Below are 20,735 nucleotides of genomic sequence, written 5' to 3' on the forward strand. Positions count from 1 at the left end.
TGCCTTAAGCTGCATAGACGCTTAGCACTGGAATTCCCTCTCTAAACCTCTCCATCTCTCTTTCCTCCTTTAAGGCGCCCCTTGAAACCTACCACTTTGACCAGCTTTCTAGTATTTCATGTGGCACAGTGTCAAATTTTGTGTTATAACGCTCTTCTGAAGCACCTTGGGGTGTTTTAAGTTGAAGGTGTTATGAAAATACAGGTTGCTATTGTTCTAATCGACTGTATCATCTAGGCTCCAATGTTTTAAAACACAAATTCACTGTACCATCCAGGCTCCAATTTTTTAAACACTAACACACACACACTCTCCCAACTCCAACATTTTGAATGTGAAAGGCAGTCAGCCACCCAGGTCATGTCTGTGATATGAAGCCAGCTTTAGCAGGATTAATCATAATTGCTGGCAGTGGATATTTCCAACCTTGCAGCAGCACCCGATATTCTTTAAATAATTACTTATTTTGAGGAATATTCAAAATATTGTTAACATTAGATACAATTGGAACATTAAAAAAAACGTTTTTAGTATCACTAATATTCTTGTTAAAACAACCAATGAGTTTTAGGTTAAAAACAGAAAATACTGGAAAAACTCAACAGATCTGGCAGCATCTGTGGAGAGAGAACCAGAGTTAACGTTTCGAGTCAGTATGACTCTTCCTCAGAGTCATAGGAACTTGAAATGTTAACTTTGTTTCTCTCTCCACAGATGCTGCCAGATCTGTTGAGTTTTTCCAGCATTTTCTGTTTTTATTTCAGATTTCCAGCATCCACAGTATTTTGCTTTTATTATAATGAGTTTGGGGCTGTGATTAAACTCTGGATATGGTTCTATCAATCTGACAAAAAGTTAACTGATGATAAATCACGACAATGTATATCAAAGTAGAGTTCTGACTTACTTGTATGCTCCAACGTATACAGATTTGAGAGGGCGAGCGGTTATATTTCTCTGCCATTTTGATAATGTCAGGATGTGACAAAGCCTGTCCTTTAGCTAGTGGGCAATACCCTTCAAAGACTATTCCATGGCTTCTGCAGTAGTTCACTAGTTCCTGGGGCCTCTGGAAAGGATGATATTCAGCCTGTGTAACATACAACAGTTGTACAGAATGATAATGTATAGCAGGATGCATTGTCACATAGCCAGAGTTCAGGTCTACAAGTTAAACCCATAACCTTTGCAGAAAGTTGTGCTAAATTTAAATTTTTGTGATAGAAGTACAGGCTCCAATTTAAGTGCAGTATATGAAAATAACTTCAAAATCCAATACAAGGTTGGTATTTTAAAAATTGTTTGCACAGTATTTTATTCAGGTTTGTTTCTTTGTTGCACTTCATTAGGTGCCTCCTTGCCACACACCATGTGCAGGTAAATAGAGATTAACGGCCTAGTCGTCAATCCTTCAATCCTGGAACAGTTTTTCTGTAACTGATTGATAGGGTGTATTCAAGTGTGGACGCAAGCAACTCCTATTCTCTCCACGCAGAAGCACCTCACTACTGCTCAGCTGAGATGAGTAACTTGCAATGAAAAACATCACCAGCCTGAATTTGAATTCAACATCACGTGGAAGGACCGGCTCAGCCACTGTTACATTTTGCTGTACTTTTAATCATGACTAAATCCACTAAAGTATCAACCAAAAAAGTCATGAGGTTTACAAACTACAACAATCCAATATTTATCTAAATACACAAGGCAGATCTCTCATGCTCACAGCAAATCGGGGCATATAGTCTCTTACTTGTCCGTGTCATTCTCAGGTTGCTTCTCTGCCTCCCTAACTCTTCTGCTTTTTTCTCTCTCTTTTCTCCTCCTGCTCCACCTTTCATGTTTCTTATCTGCTTTCATCGCTATGATCTTCTTTTCATTAATTATATCAGATGGGTGGGATGGTGTGGGAGGGAGCTGCTCAGGGTGCAAGCCACATTTTCCAATGGCAGGCGTGAGTGCAGTTGCAAGGACCATGTGATTTGCAGGCCTCATCACCTCCCCCTTTCCATCCTTGTCCACACGCCACTCATGTCGCACCAATCTTTTACTTTTTAAGTATTCATGACAGTCTCCTCTACATGACTCTGCACTGCACTCTCACCCTTATGCACCAGTCACACCTCTGTCATGATGTACTATTTTCTTGGTGTTCACTTGTCCATTTTTTCACTCTCCTCCCCCATTAGCCCACATTGCCTCCGCTTCAGCCACATCCCCCAACTTCCCCCTATGTTCCAGCCACTCTTGATTCCCCTGCCTTCCTACTCCTCTTCCCCTCAGTTCCTCATTGCATATTCTCCCACTCCACTCACCCCCAATCCATCCCTTTCTCTGCCACTTGCTCTTTCCCCATCCTCTCCCTTCCATCACATGCCATCACTCTCCATCTTATCCATTCCACCTTTCAATCTTGACCTTGTATTCTTTTTTTCCCTAGCACCTCTTTGGCCCTCTGACTAATGCAAACTCACAGCACAAAACAGGAAATTGGCAAGTTACTTTTTAGAACACTAACATTGCTTTAATCCAAGTTTAGTTTTGGAAAGTGGTAAAAAGAGAGCAAACAGTGGTGTCGGCTGGTCCAGACATGCGAGCAATTCCTCCTACAGTCCATGATATTGCCCCAACACAACATTCCCAACATCCATTATATTCCTTGTGTACTTCCTCCCCTCCACTCCCAGGCAAAGTCCTGGTGAGGAATACCAATGTAGATCTGCTAGTTTAGAAGCATATTTTAAAATTCAGGGTATACTGCAAAGTATCAAAACTCTGAATGCACATAAAATGCCACCACTTCATTTGTCATGTTAGAAAGCATCTTACAGAGGATTTTAAATCAGAAGCATTTCTACCAATAACAAGCACAATACAAGAAGAGAAATGCGGGTAGATGCTTTCACACTATCTGCTGCAGTTAAAGCCAGACTAAGAGAACGTAGTTTCTGTTGTTTATATAGCATTCGTTTATTTATTTAAATGGAAGGAAACCATTATAAACCGTTTTAACAGTGATTACTCATTTTGGTTTCCCATACTCAAGAAGGTACACTTTTAACAGTTTGTACTTGTGATACGTGCCCTAGTTAGACACAACACTACTCAGCTACTACCCAGTAAAATGTATTTGTGACTGGAACAGCTAAATGACACATGCCGTAGGAAATGTAACAATTTTTTGCCACATCACAGAAGTGGAGTGCTTGGCCAGAGAAACATCCTGTTTCACATCTACAAAATATACTGTTCATCCTGACTACAATAATCTGGTCAACATTCAGTTTTCACTTACTACAAATAAAGATCTTAACAGCCAAAGGCAGGCAAGAAACAGGAGCTCAAAAAATATGTGCGGAAAAATAATTACTAGCAGGAAAAGAGTTCACAAAGCAGGCAAATCCAGGACAGTAACCTTCCCGTTATTATGACTGGATTTCAGTGCAATATCAGAACTGAAGCTTTGGGAATCGGAAAAATGCTTGCTGGTGTTAGACATAGATTTCCTCCCTTCTCACCATCTTCAGATTTATTCTCTTTCAAACTACATTCTCCAAGAAAGACACTGAAAACCGCCCAGGAGATTACATAGCTTCCAAATTGGATGGGGAGTTTGGGCATTGTGGTGCACAAGACAATCATAATTAAATGGGACAGGCTGGATAGACCAGTCACTCTTTTTATCTGTCATTTTTCATATATTTGTCTCCCCAATACAGAAGATTGACTACAGAAATATACTTGGTGAAACAGGTAGCCTGTTTCACTAGGCTCCTCCAATGAATAAACTAATCTCAAATCTTGAAGAGCTGCAGGCTGTGTACGCAACCCAAAGCAAGAGTGGCCATACCAATGAGCCATATGAAGACGCACCAACCCCCGAAGCTTCCCCTCCCTTCCAAAGAAACATCAAATGAAACTGTGTATGATAAAATAATAAGTGAATACGGCCGGGATTTTCTGTGCCCGCCAGCGTCGGGAGTGAGCGGACAATTTGGGGCGATCGATTTCACAATGGCGTGAAACCTGTTCGCGATCGTCCGCTCGGCCTGCATCAGCATTTCACTATTAGGCCTGCCCACCAGAATCGTCACCCCCCCTCCCCCAACCGCTGGAATCGTCTCCACCCCGCTGGATCGTCCACCCACATTGGCAGGAAAACACGCCAGTGCAGAACATGTCTCGACAACTGTCACATACAGAAGTCGGGACTCACCCGCCAGGGCTTTGCTCACATCGTGGACATCCGAGGAGCAGACGATGCTGGAGCCTGACATCAACACATCATCTGCTCTGAAGATGTTCCAACTGGAGGAACATCCATGGCATGCTGGGTGGATTCTCACGGACATGGCTCTGATCTGAAACAGCTCACGGAATTTGGATGGTCACTGTTGATGCTCACAAAGGGTGATGGTCGAGGGGGTGGGAGAGGAAGGGCTAGGATCGGCTGGGAGGGGAAGAGGTGTCGGGAGGGGGTGAGGTTGGGAGGGGCAGACTGAAGGTGTCAGGATGGGGTGAGGTTGGAAGGGGGAGGGAGAATGGGGGGAGGGTGTAACATGGGAGAACACGGCAACTGGGGAGGTAGGTGTAAGGAGTGGTGAAAGGTGCAAGGGAAAGAGTGCAGAGAGGCGAGGGTGTCCAGGGAGAGGGGAGGGAGTAAGGGTGCAGGAAGAAATAAGAGTGGAGGAAGGAGTCAGGAAAAGGGTAGGAGTAAGGCTGGAGGAAGAAGTTGGAGGGGGAGGGACTAAGGGTGGCGGACGAGATAAGGGTGGAGGAAGGAGTCAGGAAGAGGGAGGGAGTAAGCGGGGGTGGGTGGGTGGCGGGGAGTCCGAGGGGGTTGGGGGACAAGGGGTGTGGAAAGGGGAGTGTGTCCGGGGCGGTGGTGGGGGGTTTGGGGAGGGGGGGGAAAGGGGTGTGAAGAGGGGATGTGCAGGTGAATATGCATGGGAGGGGTCAGATAGGTCTATGTCTGCCTCATGGGGAGCAAACTGAGAGTGAGTGTGGTATGAAGGAAGGATGAGAATGACCAAGGGCAGTGAGAGGCAGTAGGGTGGGAGGGTGAGGGTTCAACAGTAGTGATAAAAGGGATGGTGAGGGTGGTTCGTGGGGGCCCGGAGGCAGACACGGACCCTGGGGTGGGAAGGAAGAGGTCGGGGAGGTGAATGTGGATGAGGGTGGGATTTTCGGGAAGGAAGTATATTAGGCAAAATGGGTAGAGCTCCGGTATAGGAAGGGTGCAGTCACAATGTTGGGGGTTTACTATAGGCCTCCCAATTGCCGGCAGGAGATTGAGGAACAGTTATGTAGGCAGATTTTGGAAAGATGCAAAAGCAATAGGGTTGTTGTGGTGGGTGATTTTAACTTTCCCTATATTGACTGGGAATCACTTAGTGCTAGGGGTTTGGATGGTGCAGAATTTGTAAGGTGCATCCAGGAGGGCTTCCTGAGACAATATGTCGATAGTCCAACTAGGGAAGGGACAATACTGGACCTGGTATTAGGGAATGAACCCGGCCAGGTGGTTGAAGTTTCAGTAGGGGAGCATTTCGGGAAAAGTGACCATAATTCAGTAAGTTTCAAGGTACTAGTGGATAAGGATAACAGGAGTCTTCGGGTTAAGGTGCTTAATTGGGGGAAGGCTAATTATAACAATATTAGGCAGGAACTGAGGAATCTAGACTGGAGGTGGATGTTTGAGGGCAAATCAACAACTGACATGTGGGGGGCTTTCAAACGTCAGTTGATAAGAATTCAGGACCGGCATGTTCTTGCTAGGATGAAGGATAAGTATGGCAAGTTTCAGGAACCTTGGATAATGAAGGATATTATGAGATTAGTCAAAAAGAAAAGGGAAGCATTCGTAAGGGCTAGAAGGTTGGAAACAGATGAAGCCCGTGGAGAATATAAAGAAAGTAGGAAGAAGCTTAAGCAAGGAGTCAGGAGGGCTAAAAGGGGTCATGAAAAGTCATTGGCAACCAGGATTAAGGAAAATCCCAAGGCCTTTTACACATATGTAAAAAGCAAGAGGGTAGCCAGGGAAAGGGTAGGCCCACTCAGGGACAGAGGTGGGAATCTGTGTGTGGAGCCAAAAGAAATGGGAGAGATACTAAATGAGTACTTCTCATCAGTATTCACCAAAGAGAAGGATTTGCGGTCAATTTGTCTAGGGAAGAGTGTGTAGATAGCCTGGATCATGTTGGGACCAAAAAAGAGGTGTCTTGATTAAGGTGGATAAGTCCCCAGGGCCAGATGGGATCTACCCCAGAGTACTGAGGGAGGCAAGGGAGGAGATTGCTGGGGCCTTGACAGAAATCTTTGTATCCTCACTGGCTACGGGTGAGGTCCCAGAGGACTGGAGAATGGCCAATGTTGTTCCATTGTTTAAGAAGGGTAGCAGGGATAATCCAGGAAATTACAGGCCGGTGAGCCTTACTTCAGTGGTAGGGAAATTATTGGAGAAGATTCTTTGTGACAGGATTTACTACCATTGGAAGCAAATGGGCGTATTAGTGAGAGGCAGCATGGTTTTGTGAAGGGGAGGTTGTGTCTCACTAACTTGATCGAGTTTTTCGAGGAAGTGACAAAGATGATTGATGATGGAAGGGCAGTGGATGTTATCTACATGGATTTCAGTAAGGCCTTTGATAAGGTCCCTCATGGCAGACTGGTACAGAAGGTAAAGTCACACGGGATCAGAAGTGAGCTGGCAAGATGAATACAGAATTGGCTTGGTCATAGAAGACAGAGGGTAGCAGTGGAAGGGTGCTTTTCTGAATGGAGAGCTGGACTTGTGGAGTTCCGCAGGGATCAGTGCTGGGACCTTTGCTGTTTGTAGTATACGTAAATGATTTGGAGGAAAATGTAACTGGGCTAATTAGTAAGTTTGCAGACAACACTAAGGTTGGAGGAGTTTCAGATAGTGAAGAGGATTGTCAAAGGATACAACGGGATATAGATCGGTTGGAGACTTGGGCGGAGAAATGGCAGATGGAGTTTAATCCAGACAAATGTGAGGTAATGCTTTTTGGAAGGTCTAAAACAGGTAGGAATTATACAGTAAATGGCAGAACCCTTAAGTGCATCGACGGGCAGAGGGATCTGGGTGTACAGGTCACTGAAAGTGGCAACGCAGGTGGATAAGGTAGTCAGGAAGGCATATGGCATGCTTGCCTTCATCAGCAGGGGTATTGAGAATAAAAGCTGGGAAGTCATGCTGCAGCTGTATAGAACCTTGGTTAGGCCACACTTGGAATATTGTGTGCAATTCTGGTCGCCACATTACCAGAAGGATATGGAGGCGTTGGAGAGGGTGCAGAGGAGGTTTACCAGGATGCTGCCTGGTCTGGAGGTTATTAGCTATGAGGAGAGGTTGGAGAAACTCGGATTGTTCTCACTAGAGTGAGGGAGATTGAGGGGCGACTTGATAGAAGTTTACAAAATGATGAGTGGCATGGACAGAGTAGATAGTCAGAAGCTTTTTCCCAGGGTGGAAGAGTCAATGACTAGGGGACATAGATTTAAGGTGAGAGGAGAAAACTTTAGAGGAGATGTGCGGGGCAAGTTTTTTACGCAGAGAGTAGTGAGTGTCTGCAATTCGCTGCCAGAGGAGGTGGTGGAAGCAGGTACGATAGTGGTGTTTAAGAAGCAGCTTGACAAATACATGAATAGGATAGGAATAGAGGAATACGGACCCCTGAAGGGCAAAATGTTTTCCTTTGACAGGCAATATGATCGGCGCAGGCTTGGAAGGCCGAAGGGCCTGTTCCTGTGCTGTACTTTTCTTTCTTTGAAGGCAATGTACACGTTCACCTGGACATCTCCGAAGGAAAAAGGTTGGGGCTGGTAGTTAACAAAGGGGAGGTGGAATGTGAAGCTGGGGGGTCAACTGTGATGGGGAAAGAAAGTGGGTGATTGGGGAGGATAAAGGGACAGGGGAACAAAAATAAAACTGAATTAGCAACATGCTGTCCAAATCGAAAGTGAAACGAGAGTTATAGTGGGCAAGATTATGTGCTGCATGGGAATGTGATCAGTGGGTGGGCGGAGATGCAGGTCAGATCAGATGGACAACTGAAAGAGAATCCCAGCAGGCAGCATTCAAAATGCTCAGGACATTGAGATGAGTGTGAAACGTGAAGGATCCGCGTGCGTGGGAGAGTGCTTGCACGAGGCTCCGAAAGGCCCTGTCACACACACGCTTTTCCCTCCAGAATCACTTGTGTACTGCTGCTCCCTCTGTGGTGATGGGTGTTCCAGGTTGCTTATTTCTACCTCTTCACTGCAGGAGGAGTCCTCTTGGCTGCAGATGAGGATGTGGATGGAGCTGAGGGGCTGGCTGGCTGATGGTGTTGGTCCCCTGGCAGAGCTCTCTATGAACCAAAGTAGAGATAAGTAGTGAATGGCAGCAGAGTCAAAAGCAGGTGAGAGAGCACCCACAGTTGCGTTGAGGGAGGGATGATGTGGTCCAGGATCCTCAGGTGGGTGTTCGCCGCCGACCTCACTGTCACCTCAGGCACAGTCCACGTCCTCACCAGTCAGCACGTTAGCACGCTCCTCAAAGTGAGTGAGAGGCCTAACATGGGCCAGTCCACCCCTGGTCTGGGACCTCTCCATGCTGATGTGAGCAGGCTTCTCCTTCATGAAAACAGATGGAGAGAGTGTGAGCAGGATGCAAGGCACTCTGTAGAATGTTTGTGTGGTGGCGGAGCCGTGGACAGGATGAGGATGCGAGCTCAAGAGGATATGAGCCTGATGGAGATGTGAGGGTGTGTGTGAGAGTTAGCGGTGTTGTCCCTTGAGGTGTGAGATCCCTGTGGGTGTGTGATGGATTTGTGAGTGTGTGAGTTGAGAGTGATGAGAAGAATGAGTTACCCTGATGTAACTGATGAGACCATTCATCCTCTTCCTGCACTGGGTGGCTGTCCTCTTTTGCAGGGCATTGGCGCTGACCACCACTGCCACCGCCTCCCAAGCTTGGTTGGTAACGCCGCTCCCCATCCCGTGGCCAGAGCCTGGGTAGAGGACATTGCGACGGGCCTCCATGGTATCCAAAAGGCGTTCCGGTGACACGTCGCTAAACCTGGGGGCTGCAGTTTCTTGCCTTTCCTGGACATCTTCCCTGCAGTGGCCATGTTGTGGCCTGGAAGCTCTGAGATATGTGCCCGCGGCTGGACTTTAAATATGGCACCCGGCGTGATGAAGCAGCAAGGTGACGGTGGGCGGGTTCGCCCGCCCACCATTGAAACGGCATGTTTCCTGGGCATGCATAAATAACGTGGTGGATTTGGAACAATACGGCGTGAAAACCCGCCATCGCGGCCAGCAGGTAAAATGTCGTTCTACCCAGCCGCTATCACACTTAGTGCAAATCTGGGACGATTCTGCCCTACATTAACAAATAATCTTAGAATCAAAAAACCGTCCCTATTTCAGAAACAAAGAAACATAGAATTGGAATAGAAAATGTGGGAAATACACAGCAAGTTTGTCTACACCTGTAATGAGAAAAGACAAGTTAACATTTTGGGTATGGACCCTTCATCTATACCCAAAATATCAATCTGTCTCCTCTCTTTGGCTGGTTGACTGGCAATTTATTTTCACTATTTTCAGCTCTTATTTTTGCTGCAGTTATAACGTTTATACAGAGGCTAAGCATTTTTGCCAACCTGGTGGTTAAATTATTTTCCTTTATTTTGGGAGGATTTGAAGGTCTGAATTGCTAACTTCAAGATTCTCACAGCATTTAGTACATTAATACACTTATTCTAAGCTTAACATCAATGACAAGCTCATGTGGTACAATTAACAAACAGTATACACAAAGTATTTTTTGTTACTGTATAGTCAGATCGGTATTGATTTGATGCAATTGGATATATCTACAGAAGAAATACTGGGGGAGAAATTTGTTTGCACAGTGCCACTTATAGCAGTGTTGCACAGACTTATTTCACCTCTCTTCTATTTTTACTTAGTTCTGTTGAAGAGTCATACGGACTTGAAAAGTTAACTGTGTCCCTCTCTGCAGATGCTGCCAGACCTGCTGAGTTTTTCCAGGTATTTTTATTTTTTATTTTTGTTTTTGTTTTGGATTTCCAGCATCTGCAGTTTTTTGCTTTTATCTTTGCACAGACTTAGGTTGATTCCCCTGGAGCAGGCTGTCTAGCACTGCTCCAAGTAGTGTATGCAAACAAATTTCTCCCCACTATCTTTTATCTGTTAAATTCACCAGGTTTCAATTGCTATTGTAGAGGCTAGTAAAGCAGTGCCTCTAACTCAAAACACATTCTCAGAATGCTGCAGGTTATAATTCTGATGCTTTTCATATTTGTCTAAAGTAAAACTTTTCAAAGGAGATGGTTCAGATACAGTACTTCATCAATACATTGTGTTAATTAGAACCTTTGAATGTTTAACTTGCATAAAGCAGATAATATCTGCAGGTATCCTTTGGCAACACATCAGTGTGAAGCACCCCTCCCTTTCCTTTTCCTCTCAGTGACTCACTCCAACTGACACTTTGGAGCACAATCAAATTAACATTTTCTAAACTGAACAATCATCAGAAAGGACCAGAGAAAAGAAATTTCCCCTCCCCACCAATATTACTGGCATAATAAAAGCTGTCCTGAACTTGGTTCATTAACAGCTGCTTATCAGGTTACTGAAAAATAAACCATTATTTTGTATTATTTTTGTATAGTATGGTGTTGCACATACAGATTCCGAAACAAGTGGAGTCATCTCCACGGTGGACCAGGGTGCACGGATGTAATTTAGTCCCTATTTTAAAGTTATACATTTTGTTCTTGTTTTCATTCTTCTATTATAAATTCTATTATAAATTTATAATGACACTATTCATGCAAATTTGGCTGTTGTTATACCCTCCTGCTAACAATGGCATTAATCAACAACAACAACTTGCATTCATATGTCACATTATAACAGTCAAACCTCCCCAGGACTCTTTACACAAAACCTGACACCAAGCCACAAAAGGAAATATTAGGGCAGATGACAAAAAAGCTTGGCCAAACGGGTAGGTTATAAGGAGCACCATAAAGCACCAGAGAGAAGTAATGAGGCAGAGATGTTTATCGATGGAATTCAAGAACTTAGGGCCTAGGCAACTGAAGGTATGGCATCCAATGATGGAGTGATCGAAATCAAGGATGCACAAGGCCAGAAATGGAGGAGCATAGAATTCACTGTTGGTTGCAGGGCTGGAGGATGTTACATAGATATAGGGAGGAGCAAAGACGAGAATTTTAAAATTGAGGCATTGCCGGACCAGGGGCAATTTTGGTCTGTGAGCACAGGGCTGTTGCTGAATGGGTCTTGATGCGAGCTAGCATAAGCAATAGAGGAATCAGGTGTTACACCCCTGCTTCAGGATCTTGCAATCAGATAGAGCAGAAACTGGTTGCAGCATGTGCCGTGTCTCACTCTGTGTTACAAGTGTTCTCAGGCTTACCTTCCAGTCCTTAAAGTATCTGCTTGAGGCAGCTGAAGAAGAGATAAGTTTAAATTTTTTTTTACTGAACTCATGTGCAACCAGTAGGAGCTGGAGTTCTCCACAGCAAAATTACTAAAACCCACCCCTATTTTCAATTTCCTCTTGCCCACCCCAGTATTTACAAGCAGACTGGCACAGTTAACTGCCTAAATTTGAGAAGTCCCTGACTGGTCAGCTGCCTCAGAACATCCAATTAGTTCACTGGTTTAAGGAAATGAAACCTGAGACCCAGTTTGGAAGCAGCCTTGAGCCTCAGTATATTTACTGTGAGACGGTATTGTCACTGACTAGTATTAAAGCTCTGGGAACCCGGGTTCAAATCCCACCACAGCAGATGGTGAAATTTGAATTCAATAAAAATCTGGAATTAAAAGTCTTATGATGACCATGAAACCATTAACGAACCAGGAAGGAAATCTGCCATCCTTACCTGGTCTGGCCTACATGTGACTCCAGATCCACAGCAATGTGGTTGACTCTTAAATGTCTTCTGAAATGGCCTAGCAAGCCATTCAGTTGGGCCTAGCCAGCAACACCCACATCCCATAAACGAATATTAAAAAAAAATCAGACACGTGTTCCAGACTCAGCACTGGCTTTGCACAATTGCTGGTGTAAAATTAATTTCTCAATCTACACGTCTCTCAATTAGGATTAGTTAAGGTAATTAGAGGGTGATTGTTTCAAAATTTAAATCCTCTTTTTGGAAAATGAACCAAAAAAGAGGCGGGTTCAGAGGTGAGAGAACGTCTCGAAAATTAACATTAGGTTGGGATCCCGATGTGATCCTGCCCGCTGCAGATTTTTCTGGGGTGGAATTAAAGGAGAGCAGGAAACCCGCTTGGATCTGTCAGCTAAATAATTAAGAAATGTTTGAGATTGTTAAGAATGCAATTATTAGCTATTATGTGATATCATTAAATCTAATCTTAATCCGACTTCTAATGTCCTTCAGTCCTACAACCTGCATACTGTATCACAAAATAGTACAAAATGTTTTTATTTTTACATAGAAGGTTGTTAGGGTATGGAATGCTTGAGTAAAAATAGAGATACAACCTAAATCCATAATAGGTTTTTATAAGGGAGCTCAACAAACATTTGGTAAAATAATATTTTAAATGACTATGGGAAAAGGGCAGGAAATAGGGCTAAGTGGTTAGATATTTCACACTGGGTTGAATAACCTTCTTGAGTGCTATGAAATTCTATAAAATAAGGATGAGAGAATGGATCAAATAAAGACAAAGCATGGAACAAAATAAAATCCGTCAGATGTATTGCCCCCATAGACCATGTATAGTCTATCATTGGCCCTATCAAACTCAATTAACCAGCTGAGGAAAAGTTCAGCAAAAGTTCTCTGAGGCAAGGCAAGCCTTGAACATCATCTGCATACAATATCTCTAAAGTTAGAAAAAGAATCCTTTGGCCTCAATATTATGGTGTATAAGGTTAGCATACAAATAATTAACATGTTTTTATGTGCATTAATCAGTTTATTACAGATAGGATGAACACCTAACATTTCAAAATGCCACCTCAATATGCCCTGAGCAATTGTCCTTTATAAAGAAATTAAACTGGATTAGGAATAAAAGGCAGTTATTTAATACTAAAAACAAAATTCAAGCTTCTGAGAATTTGCAAACCACCCTGACCAACAATTCATCTCCAGCTGACTAAATCTCCTTTCAACAATTGTACTTTATGGCCTTAAGGATACTGGTCCACTTATAGACAAATGAAATGTATCTTGCGTAACATGATTTAACAATTCTTGTCATTGTAAAAGAGTGTATTACCTGATTTAGTGCAAGCAAAATCACTGAGGAGCTGCTAGTGTTATAAGGAATACTGATAAATCTAAATAATTGAATGCACTTTAGGAGCACAGTTCTGTGAAACATCATGAAGTGCTATGTCTGTATAACCACTGGACTATGGTTGAAATTTATTTAAAAAGTACAATGTAAACAGTGACGGAAAATAGTATAGCAGATTTAATTTGTTTACGGAACTTTTGACTTACACCTCCTCAGGACACTTCACTAACTGCCTTAGCCCTACTAAAAGCTGACATAACTTATATGTGAGGTTTCACTTACAAACCCGGTGTCTCCAGTCTTTTTTGATAGGCTCAGAGGAACTGGGAGAAAGCTGTCACATATATCCTCAAAAATGGCAGCTCTTGGATGCCAATAGATTGGGACCCTTGCTCCTCAGAAACTGCAGTCTTTCACCTGGTCTCAGGACAAAGCCAAGTTGCGGGAGCCTTGCTGGCAGGACTCCCTGATGTAACAATCAAGCTGCTTTAGCTCTGTCTCTGCCAGCCAGGTTAACAATATTAAATAGACTTGGCAAATAACCCTGACTAAGATTCCCATCTAGACAGTTGTGACCATCTGCCTTGAAGTGACATTTTATACACCGTACCAGATAACAATGTGTACCCTCTCCAACATAGAAAAATACAAGCCAGCAAGGCGATACAGAGAGCTGAGATTTTCTCTCAGCCTTCAGTAACCAAATTTAAAATGACTAACTAGGCATCCTAAAAATGGGATATTAAAAATAGATACTTTTTTAGTTGAAACCTAACTAAACTACCTATCCATCACAAGCCCATTCTACATAACCAATGGTGTTTTTTCTGCTTCAGCTGATGTATAGTGACCTTTTGGGTAATTTCAACTGAATGGCACAAATCCTAAAAGTTAGAAAGTGAGATATTCTTATTGGTATAATATCTCTTTCCCAATGGGGTAGGAAAGTGATCAGAATTCTCCAAAACGTACGCTAATACTGATATTCACAGAAATTTGTAACTCCGTTAAATCTACGTGCAGGGAACATTTCCTAGTGACTATAAACATTGGTTGGCCTGGAGATCTGCCATACAGAACAAGTGCAGAAATGTTTTGAGGAGACCTTTAATGATATTACTCTTTTAAAATGTATATGTGACATCATTTTCAGGTGTAGTCTATCGAGGACAATGGGTCAGGGCTGAATAATGGAGATTTAGGAAGAGATAAATATTCTGAAGTTTTGATTGAGGATCTGGGAGTAGCTTCCTCCAGATATTAAATTGGCTGTATAATAGGATAGAATTTATATATTTGTGAGAGAAGGAAACTTGACATTGCGAGTAGCTTTCTCTCATTCCATTCTTGCTTATTGTTCGGTGTTATATATATTTAAAATGTTGCAGCCTCTCACCTGATTGACATGTGGGATGATGTCACAATCTTCCTTCAGCTGCTCTAAATGAGAAATGAGGAAATTGCTCACTCCAATGGATCGACATATCCCTATGAAAACCAATATGCCAGAGAATTAGTTACATGTCAGAGGATATCCTGAATGTAAAGTACTTTTCAGGATGACAAAGATGCAGCTGGAGCAGTGTCCGGATAATAGGAGTTTTTCAGAGAAGAGCAGGAACTCCATTAGTGAAAGCCCGAGTATACATCATATCTTAAACCACTGCTCCATCAAAACCACATCAGGAAATGGTTTTCTAATACAAACATACTGCAGCTCCCTGATGAATAAAAGCCTCATGTTGAGTGCTGGGAAAATCTAATGAGGCATCAGCAAAAAAAACAATCAGAAATGCGTCAGCATCAAAAGAAGGAAACTGTTTTGTGCAGCTTGCCAAACTTATACGCAACTGTAAGAATGAGGAACAAATGAGAGGGTCACAAACAAGGACAAAGAGTTCCTAACAATCACAATCCAATTGGCTGTGTGACAGTACTGATAGTGCTGGAGTATTGTATAATGTACAGCACAATCTAAATAACACTAGCAATGACAACCAAGTATTAAGGCTGAAAGTTTAAATATAAACAAAAAGACCAGAGAATTATAAAGGTAAGGCTTTTACTTTTACATCTTTTACACCTAATTAGTAATAATAAAGCCAAAATTACTTTTTTTTCCAAAAAATGGCCAAAATACATTTTTTGGTGGTATTAATGAACAATATAGGGGAGATGGTAGCACAGTCGTAATATCACTGGACTAGTAATCCTGAGGCCCAGGCTAATGCCCAGGGGAATGGGTTCAAATCACACCACAGCAACTGGTGGAGTTTAAATTCAATTAATAAAAAATCTGTAATATAAAGCAACTGGTTCACTAATGTCCTTTAGGGGAGGAAATTTGCCGTCCTAACCTGATCTGGCCTACATGTGACTCCAGACCCACAGCAATGTGGTTGACTCTTAAATGCCCTCTGAACAAGGGCAATTAGGGATGGGTTTGTCAGCCGGGCTCTCAGTGTGGTGCATTTGTGTGTACTGGAAGCTACATATATTAAAACACAGGGTCCTGTCCTTTGGAGACAGAAAGAACATGTACATGCATTGCGCCTGTTTCAGCTAAACAAAATAAGTGATTGCCATTCGCTGGTTTAGTCCTCAGGGCAATGCCTTGACCAATCAGAGTCAAGTTGGTTTAAATTTCAAACAATGCTTGACAGTTAACTGTCAGTCACCATTAACTGTTGCATTCGCCATGGCAATGCCTCTACCAATCAGAATCCACTTGCCAACCAATCAGCACTCTCTTCTCATAAAGTTGTTTCTTCCCCTGACATTGGTATTCTTGCGATTGTCCTGAAGAGTGTAAGATGAAAAACTTTGACAAAATGCCTTTTTTTGCAGCAAGGTTCAAATTGGCCATTTCCATTGGCTGTGAGGGGCTTCTTCCATTAACAGTTCCCAAGGTTTCTGCTTGGCCATTTTATATGCCAGAAAAAAGTTCATTCTCAGCCTGTGAAATGACCTCCTCTATCTGCTCACAGTTGATTTTGTCTTCCAGCTCTTAAACATCATGCTCCAATTTTATCAAGTTAAACCTTTCATTGATGATCTGCTCAGTATTCTTCCTACAGGCTGCATCCTGAAGGATGGATTGCAGGATAGTAAGAATTCTCGAGTATAAAATTCTCAACATTTGTTCTCATACCCAACACAGTAATAGATGTTGATTTCTACATTTTGCACATAATTTATTTTGCAACAAAAATGAAAAAACTTTTTTGTGCTTTACATAGCTAGTGATGACATATTTATAGTCCAAAGGAAAAATTATTTGCAAAGTTCCTAGAGCTTGAATTCTTACTCAAACCATGAACTTGTTTTTGTCTTCAGGTGCCTACAGCTTTCTAGTTTAAACTAAGATATTTAGATATCACTGCAAATCTTATTATTGCACAATATTCACATGTTTTTCTTTCTGGATTAATATTGGTATCCAATTGTTGTGCATTGCACTGAGATAAACTCACCATGTAGATTCACAACAGGCAGCCATTATTGAACTAACTTTATTTACACCTGCGGGCATTTATTACAATATACTACATTTCCTTCCCATTTAAAAAACAACTTATACATTAAAATGTAACATGGGACATGTACATAAGTTTTAAGAATACAATATCATGAAACCAATATCATCAATATCTGAAAATTTAACATGTTGGGTTGGATATTTATTTTTAAACAGATATGACCAGAGTATCCCAGAGTAATTTACATTTGAAGAAGTATTTTCTTAAAAGCAGTATGTCTTTAATAAAATATCATCAATTGACAAGAAAGAATAAAAAGAACAATTTATTTCTTCTTCCTTCCTACGTACTTTCAATTAACCTATTTGGCTTCTTTCTCTTTCTGTCTGGATATTTCCTTCATTTCCATTAGCATGACTCTGCTCTCTCGACATCTCTGTGTCAAACTTGAACTTTGACTTTGACTAACAACTCCACTTAATGGTTGGGAATGTGATGTTCCTAATCAAAGATCCTGACTCACTTTGCTCCACCACTGGATTCTGCAATACCAGCAAATAAGTTTCTTTTTGATTTTCATTTTCTTTCTGACTTTCATTTTGGGCTGCAGGGAGAATTTGAACGATAGGAGGTTTCTCACGCTTTCCCTTTGTCAGATTTCCTCTTTCAAGTAACTGATCTACATGACACTGACAGAGTCTCTCTCTCCAACTTCACTAGATATGTGAATACACCTAGTCTCTTTACAACAACTCCAAACAAATAGTTCTTGGTGGTTTTTCACCATGACCTTCTGACCTGCACTGAACTTTCTAAGTTTCATGCCTGATGTATCGTGTGTCATCTTCACTTTGTATTGCTTTTCTTTTACTTTGCTATTGATATCAGGTTTAAACAAACCAAACCTTGTCCTAGTCCTAGGTGCACGTTTAAACTTGTCAGATGAGCAATCTGTTGTAGATTGTGGGGTTATTGTGTAAGAGAAGAGAAAATTGTCTAGCCAAGTCAAATAGAAACATGGAAATTTACTGCCTAGCTTGTCACCTAGCAAATACTTCTGCAAAGAGCTCTTCACAATCTGGACACTTCTTTCTGCAGCACCATTCAATGCTGGATGATATGGCAGTATGAGAGTATGTCTGACCCCATTCTTACTTAGAAGTATTTCCAACCCTTCTGACGTAAACTGTGGATCATTATCTGACACCAACACCTCTGGCAACTCGTATACTACAAACTAACTTCTCAAAACCTCAACAGTTTTGCCACTTCTCATATTGGCCATAGACTCAACATTTATTCACCTGCTGTAGCTATCAACCAATACAAAATACTCTTTCCCTTTCACTTCAAAGAAATCAACATTACTTGTTCCTGCGGTTTTCTTGTGTTTGACCATGGAATGAAAGGAACATTGGTTGGATCATTTCTCATTCTGAGACACACTTGACAACGTTTCACCAACTCTTCAATATCTCTATCTACCTTTGGATATCAAAACAGCTTCTTGCTACTGCTTTCATACAGAATGCACTCTCACTGAAGTTCCTTTAAAAACCTCTCTTTAAACCTTGGTGGAACAATGACTCTTAAACTTAACAGGAGACTACCTTGATCTACACTCAATTCATTTCTACATGTGAAATACTCCTGCAATTTCTCATCATCACACTTTTTGGGCCAGCCAACATGATATAATTGAGCACTTTACTAAGCGCCATTCCTTGCAAGTTACTTCACTATTTTTTCTGGAAGCCACTGGAATGTCATTTGTGTAGAGAAACTAATTCACAGGTAACTCAGTGGCTAGACATGAATCAGTTTTCACGAGAAATCTCGAAAGAATATCCACATTAGCTGATCTACTGACTTGCAATATTTAATATTGGTCTAATGTCTCATTTTATTATTTGGTCCTCCTTGTTCAAAGACCATTTTGTGCTCTCTTAGCACTTCCTCAATGATAGATGTACTCTTACTGATCCCTACTGTAAATAAGTCATTCCTGTTTAACCATATCTTCTTAATTCCTTCCCTTCAGGTAGACTTTGTTTCCTTCCTCCTACAACTACCAATGGCAAGTAACAGGCTGAGTATGATGATACATCCTAACCCTAACTTGGAATACACTGGATACTGTTATTGCAATAACTAGTCAATTTCATACCAGTTTTACGTAAGGGAATGTGACTTACAGGCTTCTTGTGCTCTCCTTCCATGCTAACAGACATGGCTGCAGCTGTATCAGTGATGAAAAAAAATTGTGAATCTCTGACTTTCATTTTTACAGTATGCGCAGGAATTTTATCTTCAGCCCTATTACCCTCACCTTTCATCTGCTGTTTTTCTTTCTCTCTGTCTGAATACAACTTTAGACTCTAGTCTAGAGTCTAGACTAGACTCTAGTCTAGACAGACTATTCTGTCTGAATGTAACTCAGGAATACAAACTTCCTGCTTGATAACATCAAGTTCTGTTTCCATATTTATCGTATGCGCATTCAAGAATTTCCAGACCCCTGAACTAGCTTTAGATCTACCATGACCTTGACCTGGTGCATACCTGTGGCCTGGAATTTTACCATGACCTGGAGCATTACTGTTTCCTCTACTGCTTGCCATCTGAAAATGACTGACTTTCCCACAGCCATAGCACTTTGACTGGAAATGGGGGCATTTAAATGGCTGGTGGCTCCCAAGGCAGTGATAGCGTCTATATTTCTTAATCTGAGATTGTGAACTTGGCTGCTGTGGTCTGGATCTCACTGAAATCCTGTGGACCTCTCCTGCCAGCTCAGGAAAAGAACTCCCTTGCAATTTGTAACTATTTCCTTCTGCCATTTCTATGGCTGTGGCTTTATCACAGGCTTCTTTCCACATCAGTTTATTGCTGTTGCTCAAAAGTTTGACCTGGATTTTATTGTTCTTTAGGTCTCCTACGAATGTGTCTCTAAGGTTGACTTCTAAGTTTGCACCATACCAACAGTGACGAGAGAATTTATTTAATTCAATATTGTAATTTGCAACAATCTCAATTGGGACTGCTTTCTTGCAAATCTCAGTGCAATCTCATTCTTAGTAGTGCCTTAATATGAGTCCAGAATCTCATTAATTTCAGAATTGTTCCTATTACTGGGGTCTTAAACACCACCTCAAAAGCATCTGACCCCATCATGGTCAGGAAAGCATTTACTTTATCCTCACCACCTACTTCATTCACTTTTAGCCAAATGTGTAACCTTTATTCGTAATCACACCAGTCCTCTTTGTTAGGGTTGAATTCCCCCATTGTCCCCAAATATGCCTTCAGTGCCATTTTTTCAATTATGTACCATGTCGGCTCACTATGTACCTGAATATGATGCACAGACAGCAATCTTTAAAATCGCTCAAACTTCCTGAAACCCAACTTCGGAAGTTCCAAAAAGTATGTCACAATGTTCTTCAGTCCTTAATTCATTAAATGAAAAATGTAACAGAAAATTTAATCTAAGCCTTGTGGCCATCTTTCTGTTGTGTATTGCACCGAGATAAACCTGAATTTTCAGCTCAGCGGGCGGGCGCGATTGGTGGGCCCGGGAGCGGCCGGGAAATGGCCAGCCAGCATGAAGCATATGCTGAAAAGCTCAGTGCCGCCAGGGTGGAGGCGGGAGGAGGGCGGGCAATGACGTCAATGCAGGCGCAGGCAAGCGCTGACAGAAAGCTCCCTGAAGGCACAGCGCTGCCTCAGGGAACTGGAGACCCAAGGCCCAGGAAATAAAGGGCAGAATTTAGTCTTTGGCTGGCGGGTGGGCCCCACTGGCTCGGCGGCGGGCGGGCAGCCGAACCCCGCCACCGAAATGGGGCCTGCCGCCATTTTGAGTGGGCGGGCCAATTAAGGTCCGTCCAGCGGCCTGCCCAACAGGAA

The 20,735-nt window shown here is 42.3% G+C and overlaps 1 protein-coding gene across 2 annotated transcripts in view; it reads right to left on the reverse strand.

Annotated features, from left to right (window-relative positions):
* Positions 1 to 20,735, reverse strand: part of LOC144692622 (putative oxidoreductase ZK1290.5) — a 139,916-nt gene that overhangs the window by 33,330 nt on the left and 85,851 nt on the right. For both annotated transcript variants that reach the window (XM_078561678.1, XM_078561677.1), the window contains exons 4-5: positions 14,747 to 14,838; positions 908 to 1,090 (exon numbers count right to left, since the gene is read on the reverse strand). In XM_078561678.1, coding sequence (XP_078417804.1) covers positions 908 to 1,090; positions 14,747 to 14,838 — 275 coding nt within the window. The remainder of the gene's footprint in view (positions 1 to 907; positions 1,091 to 14,746; positions 14,839 to 20,735) is intronic.

The sequence above is a fragment of the Cetorhinus maximus genome, chromosome 17, assembly GCF_964194155.1.
Source record: "Cetorhinus maximus chromosome 17, sCetMax3.hap1.1, whole genome shotgun sequence".
In the NCBI taxonomy this organism is placed as follows: Eukaryota; Metazoa; Chordata; class Chondrichthyes; order Lamniformes; family Cetorhinidae; genus Cetorhinus; species Cetorhinus maximus.